Source organism: Chlorocebus sabaeus, chromosome 2 (genome assembly GCF_047675955.1).
Source record: "Chlorocebus sabaeus isolate Y175 chromosome 2, mChlSab1.0.hap1, whole genome shotgun sequence".
NCBI classification, from domain to species: Eukaryota; Metazoa; Chordata; class Mammalia; order Primates; family Cercopithecidae; genus Chlorocebus; species Chlorocebus sabaeus.
In genome coordinates this window covers 100,075,244-100,089,052 of record NC_132905.1, presented here as the reverse complement: position 1 = coordinate 100,089,052, position 13,809 = coordinate 100,075,244, and the positions used below count along the sequence as shown (strand labels likewise).

General features: G+C 50.8%; 1 protein-coding gene across 3 annotated transcripts in view; it reads left to right on the top strand.

The window, feature by feature from the left end:
* Positions 1-13,809, top strand: part of MCM3AP (minichromosome maintenance complex component 3 associated protein) — a 53,774-nt gene that overhangs the window by 9,745 nt on the left and 30,220 nt on the right. For all 3 annotated transcript variants that reach the window (XM_037984968.2, XM_037984966.2, XM_037984967.2), the window contains exons 7-13: positions 1,215-1,354; positions 3,572-3,769; positions 4,347-4,615; positions 6,860-7,022; positions 10,604-10,764; positions 11,540-11,781; positions 12,182-12,384. In XM_037984968.2, the coding sequence (XP_037840896.2) occupies positions 1,215-1,354; positions 3,572-3,769; positions 4,347-4,615; positions 6,860-7,022; positions 10,604-10,764; positions 11,540-11,781; positions 12,182-12,384 (1,376 nt within the window). The remainder of the gene's footprint in view (positions 1-1,214; positions 1,355-3,571; positions 3,770-4,346; positions 4,616-6,859; positions 7,023-10,603; positions 10,765-11,539; positions 11,782-12,181; positions 12,385-13,809) is intronic.

Sequence of the window (13,809 nt, the reverse complement as noted above, 5' to 3'; positions counted from 1 at the left end):
TGAACCCATGAGGCGGAGCTTACAGTGAGCCAAGATTGCGCCACTGCAGTCTAGCCTGGGCGATAGAGTGAGACTCCATCTCAAAAAAAAAAAAAAAAATTCAGCTATTGGAGTTTCCTTTTTTTAAAAGCTGTGGATATTTCGATTAATCACCATGTTTCCTTAATATAGTGATATATAGAGTAATAAAAACTGCCATCATACATCATATCATTGATGATGGTGATTTTTATATTCCAAATGAAATTATTAGGTGTTAGAATTTTTCTTTTTTTAATTTTTTTCCTCGAAATGGAGTCTTGCTCTGTTACCCATGCTGGAGTGCAGTGGTGCAGTCTTGGCTCACTGCAATATCCGCCTCCCAGGTTCAAGTGATTTTCTTGCCTCAGCCTCCTGAGTAGCTGGGACTACAGGCGTGCGCCACCCTGCCTGGCTAATTTTTGTATTCTTAGTAGAAATAGGGGTTCTCTGTGTTGGTCAGGCTGGTCTCGAACTCCTGACCTCAGGTGATCTGCCAGCCTTGGCCTTCCAAAGTGCTGGGATTGCAGGCGTGAGCCACCACACCCAGCCCAGGTATTAGAATTTTTCAAAATAAAAACAAGTATATATTTTTAGTTGTGAAGTTGTTGCATTTCCATTTACTTGCAAGCTACGTTTGTAACTATTTAATTCTAAGTGTAATCATAGAAGTTATTTAGGTAAGAACCCAGTTAACTTTCATTGTATGATTCCTGTATTAAAGTCATGGTGAATACTGAGACAGAGTTTTAGAATAGTGATATATTTTGAATATTTGCAGTTGTTACAAGTCAATCCTTTTAGTAAACATCCTGCACCATGATTTTTTGTCGTTGAGGTCATTAGAGGAGTTAGAAAGCTCCGGCTGAAAGTGAGGACACTCCCGTGCTTTTATCTGCAGTGAGGGTCTGTGACTGTTGGAGAGGTGGACTCACGTCTTTCTCTTAGTCTGCAGTGAGGGTCTGTGACTGTTAGAAAGAGGTGGACTCGGGTCTTTGGGAGTTTTGATGTCCCACTGCCTGGCAGAATAGAACATAAGTCCTCTTTCTCTGAGGCTCAGAGTTTTACACATATTTTTCTTTTCTTTTGTAATGTGTGTGTGTGTTTTAATTTCTTTTTATCATTATGAGAATACACGTCTGTAGGTTCGTGCTAACCATGTGGTACATTCTTACCCTTTACTTGACGTCACTTAGCTCGGGTGAAGAGAACCGATCTGGACAAAGCGAGGACTTTTGTTGGGACCTGCCTGGATATGTGTCCTGAGAAGGAGAGGTACATGCGGGAGACCCGTAGCCAGCTGAGTGTGTTCGAAGTGGTTCCCGGGACTGACCAGGTAGAGCCCTGCATCTCCCTGTGGAGTGGGGCAGGGTGCGCAGGGGTGGGGCTGCGTTTGTCATTTCTGTATCTACTTGATTTGGGTGTTTGTTTTAAAGGGTGTTGGGTATTGGGGCTATTAACAATCATATTAAGCTGTTTTGCATTGTGAGATGTTCACTCTGTAATTGGTACCTATACATGATAACATGATAAGGTATAGATGCAAGTTATTTTAAATAAAATAGTTTTTCTTTTTCTTTTTTTTTTTTTTGAGACAGGGTCTCACTCTGTCACCTAGGCTGGAGCACAGTGGTCTAGTCATGGCTCACTATAGCCTCATCTTCCCAGGCTCAGGTGATCATCTCACTCAGCTTACAGAGTAGCTGGGATTGCAGGCATGCTCCACCATGCCCAGTTATCGTCGTCGTTTTTGAAGCGATGGGGTCTTGCCCAGGCTGGTCCCAAACTCCTAAGCTCAAGTGATCTGCCCACGTCCACCTCTCAAAGTGCTGGGATTACAGGCATGAGCCACCACATCCGGCTAACTTTTTTCTTTTTACAATCTTATTCCTGTCTGTTTCTATGCTTATGTTTTACACATTCAAGGTTATGCTCTAGATACAATTTTACGTGTATTTTTTCCACTTAAAATTATGTCACAAGGCTGGGCGTGGTGGCTCAAGCCTGTAATCCCAGCACTTTGGGAGGCCGAGGCGGGCGGATCACAAGGTCAAGAGATCGAGACCATCCTGGCTGACACAGTGAAACCCTGTCTGTACTAAAAATACAAAAAATTAGTCAGGCGTGGTGGCGGGCGCCTGTAGGCCCAGCTACTTGGGAGGCTGAGGCAGCAGAATGGCGTGAACCCGGGAGGTGGAGCTGGCAGTGAGCTGAGATCGCGCCACTGCACTCTAACCTGGGCAACAGAGCGAAACTCCATCTCAAAAAAAAAAAAAAAAATCATGAACATTTTCCTTTGTTAGGGTAAAAACTATGAGCATTTAAAAATGACAGCATATTATTTTATTAGTAGCTCTGTCAAAACTGCATTTTTACCATTAGTAGATAGGCTGTTTCTAAATTTTTAGTTCTATTAATAATATTGTTTGGCATCTTATGTGTAATGCTTCTCTGGTATTTAGATTATTTTCTTCAGATCCTAAGAATTAAATTACTGCATCAGAGGGTATGACCTTTCCTGAACATTATCAATGTATCTTCCCAAATTAGTTCCCTAGAAAGCTGCACCAATATAGATCCTTTTGGACTCTGTGAATTTTGCTTGTGGGCTCCTCCTCCACTTCCTGGCTGGTGGCTTTATACACCCTTCGCCTGGTTCGGGGTCCCCAGCCCAGCAACTTGTGTCATTGTAGGGCCCCTGCGCCAGGAGAGGGCAATGCCCAGGGGCTCGTCCTGTGTACGTCTCTGCCTCTTCCCTTGGCCACGTCTTCAGCCTCCTCTTTTGAGGTGGGAGATGTAGCTCGTGGCCCCAGGTGGGCAGCTGGCCCCTGCTGCTGTGCCCTCAGCAGTCCTCACTGCCGGTCTCTGTTTCACTTCTGGTCTGTGTAGACTTAACCGGATGTGTGAGCAGACCTGAGACCTTTTAAATGCTGGAGGCCCTTTCCTGTCCCATCTCTCTGCTTTGGAGCCTGGCAGATGTGCCTTCACTTACATTCCTCCTGTTTGTTGTGACGTGCTCGTATCTTAACTCCTTGTCGTATTTGCCAAAGTCACATTTCTCAATTTGTCTTTGAATTTTGATTGTCACCTTTTAACAGAAATTTTATGTTGAAAAAATATATTCTCTTTTTTTTTTTTTTTTTTTTTTTTGAGACGGAGTCTTGCTCTGTCGCCCAGGCTGGAGTGCAGTGGCCGGATCTCAGCTCACTGCAAGCTCCGCCTCCCGGGTTTATGCCATTCTCCTGCCTCAGCCTCCCGAGTAGCTGGGACTACAGGCGCCCGCCACCTTGCCCGGCTAGTTTTTTGTACTTTTTAGTAGAGACGGGGTTTCACCGTGTTAGCCAGGATGGTCTTGATCTCCTGACCTCGTGATCCGCCCATCTCGGCCTCCCAAAGTGCTAGGATTACAGGCTTGAGCCACCGCGCCCGGCGAAAAAATATATTCTCAAATACTGATCTTGTGTGGGTGTGTATGTGATTTTCCCCCCAGGCATAACTGTGCCTGGCCGGAGGTATGCCACATGGGCAGCCTGTCTCTGCATCATGTCTCTAGGTGGACCATGCAGCAGCCGTGAAAGAGTACAGTCGGTCCTCGGCGGATCAGGAGGAGCCCCTGCCCCACGAGCTGCGGCCCTTGCCAGTGCTCAGCAGGACCATGGACTACCTGGTGACCCAGATCATGGACCAGAAGGAGGGCAGCCTGCGCGACTGGTACGACTTCGTGTGGAACCGCACGCGTGGCATACGGAAGGTATTGGCTGCCTCCAACCCGGACGCTAAAAAATGCATGCAAATTCCAAAGTCAAACTGATAGTTATTTTTATTTTACTCTGTTATATATTTTATCTGTAACAAAAATGTACTTTTGTGGGCCGGGTGCGGTGGCTCAGGCCTGTAATCCCAGGACTCTGGGAGGCCGAGGTGGGTGGATCACCTGAGGTCAGGAGTTTGAGACCAGCCTGGCCAACATGGTGAAACCCCGTCTCTACTGAAAATGTAAAAATTAGCTTGGCATGGTGGCACACGCCTGTAATGCCAGCTACTCAAGAGGCTGAGCCAGGAGAATTGTTTGAACCCAGGAGGTGGAGGTTGTGGTTAGCCAAGATGGCACCACTGCGCCTCCAGCCTGGCGTCGGTCTCAAAAAAAAAACAAAAAAACAAAAACCCAAGGACTTTTATTTAAGTCACTACAAAGTCCTATTAAAATGTGCATCATGGGCTTTGTTTCAAATTGAAATGTGAGAAATTGAGGTCGCAGCATGATCTTTCTCACAGTTGCCTCTTTGCATGGGAATGTGTGTGTGATCCTCCCCCTCGCCTGTGGCCAGGATATCACACAGCAGCACCTCTGCGACCCCCTGACGGTGTCCCTGATTGAGAAGTGCACCCGGTTTCACATCCACTGTGCCCACTTCATGTGTGAGGAGCCCATGTCCTCCTTTGATGCCAAGATCAATAATGAGAACATGACCAAGTGCCTGCAGAGCCTGAAGGAGATGTACCAGGACCTGAGAAACAAGGGCGTCTTCTGTGCCAGCGAAGCGGAGTTCCAGGGCTACAATGTTCTGCTCAGTCTCAACAAGGGAGACATCCTAAGGTGAATCTTCACATCCAAAAGTTGCCCTAGGGTGACTGAAAAGGCAGGCTTTAAACAGGAGAAGAGCTTTGAGGATTGGCAGTAGCCAGCAGTGCTGCGTTCTCTCTGTTAGCAGATGTTGGGATGATAGTAGAGGACCTCGGTCTGGCTGTGCGTTCGGCTGAGCTGAGCTGGGGGAAGAGTGATGGGGGTGTGCCCTGGGACCAGCACATCTGACGTAGGCCCCACATGTTCATTTCTGAGAACAGTTTCTCCTCACCAGTGAGAAAATGAGGAAGGAATCCTCCTCATGAGACAGGTGAGTGAACCAGGAGAGGGAGTTCCAGGTTGTTAGCGGTTCCCTGTTTCCAGGTAGTTTTGTCAAAGATCTAAGTAATAAGAGAAGAAAAAACTGTGTGAAACAAAAATGCTAAGAATGGGGTAGTGAGAATGAATGAATATAAAACCCTGGTCTGAGCCATAATTAGACACTGGCGAGCTCTCTGGCCCTCTGCTTGTGGTGGTGTTAAGCTGAGCTTGATGGTGGCCAGTGTTCCCTTTAGTTCTGAGATTCCCCTATCAATGGTGGACCTCTTTTTTTTTTGGTTTCGTATTTTCCTCAAGAACTGTGTGGCAGAATATCTAGATGTGTTATTGATTTTAAATTTTTATTTTATTTTATTTTTGAGACCGAGTCCTGCTCTGTTGCCTAGGCTGGAGTACAGTAGTGTGATCTCGGCTCGCTGCAACCTCCGCCTCCCGGGTTCAAGCGATTTTCTTGCCTCAGTCTCACGAGTAGCTGGGATTACAGGCACATACCACCACTCCCACCTAATTTTTTTTTTTTTTTGATATGGAGTCTTGCTCTGTTGTCCAGACTTGAGTGCAGTGGCGCGATCTCAGCTCACTGCAAGCTCCGCCTACCGGGTTCATGCCATTCTCCTGCCTCAGCCTCCGGAGTAGCTGGGACTACAGGCGCCCGCCACCACACCTGGCTAATTTTTTGTAGTTTTAGTAGAGACGGGGTTTCACCATATTAGCCAGGATGGCCTCGATCTCCTGACCTCGTGATCTGCCCACCTCGGCCTCCCAAAGTGTTGGGATTACAGGCGTGAGCCACCGCGCCCGGCCAGTTTTTTTGTATTTTTAGTAGAGACAGGGTTTCGCCATGTTGACCAGGCTGGTCTGGAACTCCTGACCTCAGGTGATCCACCTGCCTCAGCCTCCCAAAGTGCTGGGATTACAGGTATGAACCTCCGTGCCGGCTGATTTTAAATTTTAAAATTAAGCCTTGTATAGTGTGGGCAACATGGTGAGACCCTTCTACAAAACAAAAGCAAAAACAACAAAACACCAGGCGTGGTGATGTGCGCATGTAGTTCCAGCTACTGGGGAGGCTGAGGTGGGAGGATCCCTTGAGCCCAGGAGGTCAAGGCTGCAGTAAGCTGTGATCATGCCACTGCACTCCAGTCTGGGTGACAAAGCAAGACCCTATCTCTTAAAAAAAAAAAGACCAGGTGTGGTGGCCCATGGCCTGTTATCACAGCATGTTGGGAGGCCTAGATGAGAGGACTGCTTGAGGCCAGGAGGTTGAGGCTGCAGTGAACTGTGATTGTGCCACTGCACTCCAGCCTGGGCGATAGAGCAAGACTCTGTCTCAAAAAAAAAACAAAAAAAAACTGGTTATGAAAGATTGCTATATTGTCTTTTTCTACACGACAAGCATTTCTTCGTCACGTATAATTCAGTCAAAATCAGTTCATTTCTAAACAAAAAGTGTTAAGTTTTCTGCTTTTTAGACTTTACCAGCCAGCACAGCTGACAGTCGATTGGCATTACTTTAACTTTTTGATAACTGATGCCTAAATTGCTTTTTGAATTTGTTTATTCATTATTGTTTTGAAACAAGCCTTTGTCAAACCAGCCCAAGCGTGGCGGCTTTGAAGTTAGTAAACTGAATTTAACGGCACATTTTACCAGAAAGACCCTCCTTCTCAGTATGGTTGAAATCCAGTATCGTCATTACTTGAAACGGTCTTGCTCTGTCAGCCAGGCTGGAGTACAGTGATGCGGTCACAGCTCACTGCAGCCTCAACCTCCTGGGCTCAAACGATGCTCCCACCTTGGCCTCCCCACATTTTGGGATTACAGGCGTGAGCCACTGCATCTGCCCAGCGAAATTTTTATTTATCAGATCTATCTTCATGAAAATTTTGTCTTATTAAAATTAACATTCCAACCCCTTTTCTCTCCTTTAATTAACAGAGAAGTACAACAGTTCCATCCTGCTGTTAGAAACTCCTCCGAGGTGAAATTTGCTGTTCAGGCTTTTGCTGCATTGAACAGTAATAATTTTGTGAGATTTTTCAAACTGGTCCAGTCAGCTTCTTACCTGAATGCTTGTCTTTTACACTGTTACTTCAATCAGGTGAGTAAATGAGCTGAGCTTGCAGAGTTGGAAGACAGTGGGTTGTTTTTGTGCTATTCAAGTGCTTTCCTATTCCAGGCTTTTCAAAGCAGGTCTCAGGCTGATGACGTGTCACCCTTGCAGCAGCCCCACGAAGGGGTTACTGGTGTTGCCCTGTTTTATAGGGGTTATCACCGTTGGTCACCATCCGGAAAGGCTGTGAAATGGAAAATACTGTTCTATGGTTCAAATGAGAAAAATCTCTTTAGCGAAACATAGTATGAATTCAGCACTGTAGGCCGGGCGCGGTGGCGCAAGCCTGTAATCCCAGCACTTTGGGAGGCTGAGACGGGCGGATCACGAGGTCAGGAGATCGAGACCATCCTGGCTAACACGGTGAAACCCCATCTCTACTAAAAAAAGTTACAGAAAACTAGCCGGGCGAGGTGGCGGCGCCTGTAGTCCCAGCTACTCGGGAGGCTGAGGCAGGAGAATGGCGTGAACCCGGGAGGCGGAGCTTGCAGTGAGCTGAGATCCGGCCACTGCACTCCAGCCTGGGCGACAGAGCGAGACTCCATCTCAAAAAAAAAAAAAAAAAGGAATTCAGCACTGTCATCATCCATGAAAACTAACTGAAAAGCAAAAATCTCATATCATATGCACACAGTCCCTGACTTTGAAGTGGTTCATACGCACACAGTCCCTGACTTTGAAATGCTTTGTGTTTTAAATTGAAGTTTCTGGAGTGAGGCTGATGGCGCTAAGTTCCTTTAGTGGGTGCCTCAGTGTCTGCTTTGCCGCGTGCTAGGGTTGCAGAAGCAATGGGAAGGCGAGTCCCTCCCCTGAGGTTTGCGCAGAGTGAATTCTGTGTCTTGGGGTTTCCAGTCAGTTCTTTCATTCCAGTTCCATGGGACTTGGGGATGAGGACAGAGCAGCCCCTGTGGCACCTACTGTTCCAGGCCCTGCATGATTGCGTTCAGTGCGATGTGACCAGGACCACGGCCCACCGTACAGAGTGCCACCTTACCTCGCACGCACTCTGCTGCCCATTCCGGCAGCGGCGTCAACGAGGCTGCCTGGATTCCTTGCCACAAGCCCATAGTGATCACTGCGTGGGGAGGATGCTGCCTGGGAGATCTCAGGACCTGCCTAGGTCAGTCTGTGGCTCTAGGTCATTTATTTGGTCACACATCAGGGCCTCCTGTAAACAGTGACTAAATCCACAGTCATGTCACGGTTGGAGGGTCTTTTGCAGGTTTGCTCCTTGTTGTCAGATCTGCAGGTTTCCAAACAGAACTGATACTCTGGAGTAAAGGAAAAGGGTTTCCACAACTTGCCACTTGTAGTTAATTTTGACTGGGTGCTTTGATTCACACCTGTCATCCTGGCACCTCGGGAGACTGAGGTGGGAGAATTGGTTGAGCTCAGGAGTTCAAGACCAGCCTGGACTTTTTTTTATTTACTAAAAATAAAAAAAAAAATCAGCCAGGCAGGTGTGGTGGGATGCTCCTGTAGTCCCAGCTATTTGGGAGGCTGAGGTGGGAGGATCGCTTGAGCCCGGCAAGTTGAGGCTGCCGTGAGCCAAGATCTGCACTCTCCAGCCTGGGTGACAGAGAGCCTCTCTCTCTCAAAAAAAAAATAAATAAAAATTAAAAAAGTATAGTTAATATTGTATACATGATGATTGAGTGTTAGTAGAATGTTGACCATTTTAAATTTTATTTATTTAGAGATGGAGTCTCGCTCTGTTGCCTAGGGTGGAGTGCAGTGGCGCGATCTCTACTCACTGCAACTTCCACCTCCTGGGTTCAAGCGATTCTCCTGCCTAAGCCTCCCTCCTGAGTAGCTGGAATTACAGGGGCCCACCACCACGCCCAGCTAACTTAGTAGAGACGGGATTTTGCCATGTTGGCCAGGCTGATCTCGAACTCCTAGCCTCAGGTGATCCACTCGCCTTGGCCTCCCAAAGTGCTGGGATTTGCAGGCGTGAACCACCTTGCCTGGCCATTTTTAATAACTTTAAACAAAAGAGATATTCAGGTATTTTTCTTTAGAAAAACTGTTCACCAGCAGTGGCACACAGAGGCAGCCTCCTGTCCCCGCAACCCCGTGCACTCCTGCTCAGGGGCTTTGTGCTTGCTGCTCCCACTGCTGTTCTGCACTCACATAGCCGCACGGCGCTGTCTCCACCTCCCTAAGGCCAGGTGAGGCTTGGCTGCCGCCCTCAGCAGGGCCCCCACCAGTGCTCCCTGTTCTCCCTGCCCATCTGCCACACTGAATCACCATTCTGTGTGTTTGATGAGTTCGTTTTCTGTTGCATTGGTCTTTCCCCTGGCATGTCAGCTACGTGGGGACAGGGATTTTGTTTTTGTTCACTGTTGAACTCTCAGCGTTAAAAACGGTGCCAGGCACAGAGCAAATGCTCGATCAATGTTGGTTGAATTCAAGAACATCGGAAGAGGACTAACAGCTTAGGCACCAAAGTCCCAGCACTCAAGCATAATTTTTGTTAGCATTTTCATATTTTTCCTTTGTCCATTTTTAATTTTATTTTTATTTATTTAATTTTTTGAGATGGAGTCTCATTCTGTCACCCAGGCTGGAGTGCAGTGGTGTGATTTCGGCTCACTGCAACCTCCACCTCCCGGGTTGAAGCGATTCTCCTGCCTCAGCCTCCCTAGTAGCTGGTATCACAGGTGCCTACCACCATACCCAGCTAATTTTTGTATTTTTAGGAGAGACGGGGTTTCACCATGTTGGCCAGGCTGGTCTCAAACTCCTGGCTTCAAGTGACCCGCCTACCTTGGCCTCCCAAAGTGCTGGGATTATAGGCATGAGCCACCGCATCCAGCCCCATTGTCTTCTTTTTTAAGAGACTGGTTCTCACTCTGTCACCTAGGCTGGAGTGCAGTGGTGTGATCAAGGCTCACTGCAGCCTCAGCCTTTTGGGCTCAAGCAGGTCTCCCACTTCAGCCTCCGATGTTGCTGGAACCACGGGTGCATGCCACCAAGCCCCACTAATTAAACCATTTTTTTTTTTTTTTTTGTAGAGAATAGGATGTAGCTATGTTGCCCAGGCTGGTCTTGAACTCCTGGGCTCAAGCGATCCTGCCACCTTGGCCTCCCAAAGTGCTGGGATTACCAGTGTGAGCCACTGCACCTGGCCTCGGTCTTCTTTTTTTTTAAGGCTCTTGTTAGAATGCCATGAACAGTTGTCTCCAACTATTATATGTCATTCCACGGGGTTGGTTTCCTGCTGGCATTTCATGGTCTCTGGGGTCCTCCGTAGCACCTTCCTGGCATTTTATCATGTGGATGCTGCACAGCTGACTTCACCTGGCCTTGTTGGTGGACAGTTTGTTTCATGATTTCTCTTATAAATAAAACTTTCACAAGCCATCCTTCTCTATGAGAGTGTTTGCTTGGCACGCATTCCTGAGCATTGCCCCGAGCAGAACGTTGTTGCCAAAGCGCCTTCTGGTGGACTCAGCCCAGGAGGAGCCCATGCCCCCCATGCTGGCCATGTCTGTGGTCATGGGCTGACTGCGAGTGTCTGCCTGGGCCTTCCTCTGAGACTGCAGTGATCTGGCTCCTCCTTTCAGATCCGCAAAGATGCTCTCCGGGCGCTCAACTTCGCGTACACGGTGAGCACACAGCGAGCCACCGTCTTTCCCCTGGATGGCGTGGTACGCATGCTGCTGTTCAGAGACTGTGAAGAGGCGACCGACTTCCTCACCTGCCACGGCCTCACCGTTTCCGACGGGTAAGAGCTGAGAGTGGAACTGCGGGGCCCCTGTCTCCTTTTTTCTTGTTAATCCTGATAAAGGACTGTGAGGGACTCTCTGCTTGCCTGACTTGAAGAAGGTGCATCCCCTGCCATGCAGGTGATCACATGAGACTCAGAATGGCTGGGGTGTTCCCAAGGTCACACCCTGGCTGTCTGCACATTGAGGGCTCGGACCAAGTTCTTTGTGACTCCAGAATCAGTCCTTTTCATGAGTTGCCAACGAACCTAAAGATAGAAGTTAGGGCCTTCCTTATTCTTTCCCTTGACTGCCTTTGCCAGCCAATGACGGGCAGCGTGTGATGGTGGGGATGGAGGCACCCGCAGGCCAGGCCGGAGTCTTCTCCGGTACTTAGTAGTCAGAGTGGTGAGACTCACAGACGCTGTCTCAGAAACCCGCAGCTTACACTCCATACCCAGTGCCTGGGTCCCCACCCTGCCTCCTGTAACTCCTCACCTGCCCCCTGCCTGTCTCCTCCTTCCAGTTCTGCCTCACAAAACAAGGTGGTTTTGGGTGAGCCAGCAAGGAGGCAGGAGTGAGTCAGTGTGCGTCTGTTAACACGCTGGGCTCAGTGGTTCCAGGGACCTACAGAGGCTCCAGGGTGCAGCAGTGGGACCCAGGCCTCTGCTTTCTGTTATTTATACATGGCTGTGGTGACGCCTGAGGGGCTTGCAGCACTCAGCGGGGCACTGAGGGTGAAGCTGCCTTCTCCCTTGGTGACGCCCCTCTGGGGTCTTCTTGTGGTCTGCGTAGCTGTGTGGAGCTGAACCGGGCCTCATTCCTGGAACCAGAGGGATTATCCAAGACCAGGAAGTCGGTGTTTATTACCAGGAAGCTGACGGTGTCGGTTGGTGAAATTGTGAATGGAGGGCCATTGCCCCCCGTTCCTTGTCACACCCCTGTGTGCAGCTTCAACTCCCAGAACAAGTACATCGGGGAGAGTCTGGCCGCAGAGCTGCCCGTCGGCACCCAGAGACCTGGCTCAGACACAGTGGGTGAGTGAAGCTGCAGTCGTAGTGAGGGGACTAGCTGCATTTTCCCATCAGGACGCCTCCCAGGAGCCTGGGCATCTGCATTTTCCTGCCGGGACACCTCCCAGGAGCCTGAGCACCTGTTTTGTCTTGGGGCCCAGGGGTGTGGCTCTTCCCCATGCTCAGATGGTTCTCACTGGGAGTGGACTGAGGGCTTTGAAGCCGTCCTCCTGGCTCCCTGACATCTTGGGGCTTGTTTTTCATGCAAAGCGTATTTGTCCCGTGTAGCTGGTCTCCTGCAGGGCAGGCCACTCCTCAGGGTCACTGTGGGTGACCTGGGGCTGTCCCTGCACAGACCTTGGTCCCTGTGGTGCCAGGCACCCTGTGTCTGCAGCCATGTTTTCTCCTGTATGTTTCCTTCCAGGCGGAGGGAGAGGAGAGGAGTGTGGTGTGGAGCCGGACACACCCCTGCCCGGTCTCCCACAGTCTCTACCAGCCCTTGCACCCTCGCCAGTGCCTCTGCCTCCTGTCCTGGCACTGACCCCGTCTGCAGCACCCAGCCTCTTCCAGCTCCCCGTGCAGCCTGAGCCCCCACCTCCAGAGCCTGTGCCCATGTACTCTGACGAGGTAGGGACTCTTTTTCCTAGGTCTGGACTCTGGGAAGCCCATTGTGCACAAGTGTCCTTATCATCACCCCATGAGGTGGGGCTGTGGCGCCTGGTCTCTCAGGAGGGTCCAGAGAGGGGTCCTGCCTAGAGTCACTCAGCCTCCGGTGGCAGATCTGGGGCCCACCCATTCAGACTCATTGTGGAGTCTGTCCTCATCTCAGGAGCTTCCTGTCACAGCACCGGCCTGAGCCCGTGTCTGGACTCGACACCGTCTGTTCTGACGGGATTGTTGGCAGCATTGTGCGCCCCCTGATGTGTGTGACCTGGGATGGCATGTCCCGCTGGTGGGTGTGGCCTGGGTGGGTGTGTCCCCTGCGGGTGTGGCCTGGAGTGGGCATGTCCCCCTGGTGGGTGTGGCCTGGGTGGGTGTGTCCCCTGCGGGTGTGGCCTGGAGTGGGCATGTCCCGCTGGTGGGTGTGGCCTGGGTGGGTGTGTCCCCTGTGGGTGTGGCCTGGAGTGGGCATGTCCCGCTGGTGGGTGTGGCCTGGGTGGGTGTGTCCCCTGCGGGTGTGGCCTGGAGTGGGCATGTCCCGCTGGTGGGTGTGGCCTGGGTGGGTGTGTCCCCTGTGGGTGTGGCCTGGAGTGGGCATGTCCCCCTGGTGGGTGTGGCCTGGGTGGGTGTGTCCCCTGCGGGTGTGGCCTGGAGTGGGCATGTCCCCCTGGTGGGTGTGGCCTGGGTGGGTGTGTCCCCTGCGGGTGTGGCCTGGAGTGGGCATGTCCCCCTGGTGGGTGTGGCCTGGGTGGGTGTGTCCCCTGCGGGTGTGGCCTGGAGTGGGCATGTCCCCCTGGTGGGTGTGGCCCCCCAATATGCATGGACTGAGTGTGGGTGTGTCCCCTGAAGGGCATGTCCTGGGGTTGGGTGTCCCCACTGATGGGTGTGGCCTGGGGTGGGCGTGTCCCCTGGCAGGTGTGCCCCCTGATGGGCATGGCTCGGGGTGGCTGTGCCCCCTGATAGGCATGACCTTGGGTTGGATGTGTCCCCTCTGGTGTGTGTGGTCTCTGTGGCTGTGGACCCTGATGGGCATGGCCTGGGGGTGGGTGAACCCCTTGACCAGCCTGGCCTGGGGGTGGGTGTGCCCCTTGATGGTTGTGGCCTCAGGGTGGGCATGGCCCCTACTGGTGCCTTGATACTGAGTAGAGCCTGTCGACTCTATGGTTGTGAGACTGGATTGTGCCACTCTGGCTGTTTTGAGGCAGGCACTGGGCACCAGCCTCTCTGGGGATCGGGGAGTTCTGAGAGCATGGAGTGGCCACAGGAACAGAGGCTGCTTGACGTAGACTGGAGATGACTGGGCCAGGGCGCTGTGTGGCCATCTGCAGAGCACCTTCTCTCCAGATGGCACCTTTCTATTAGCTAGGGGACACCTTTCCTGCAACAGCCTAG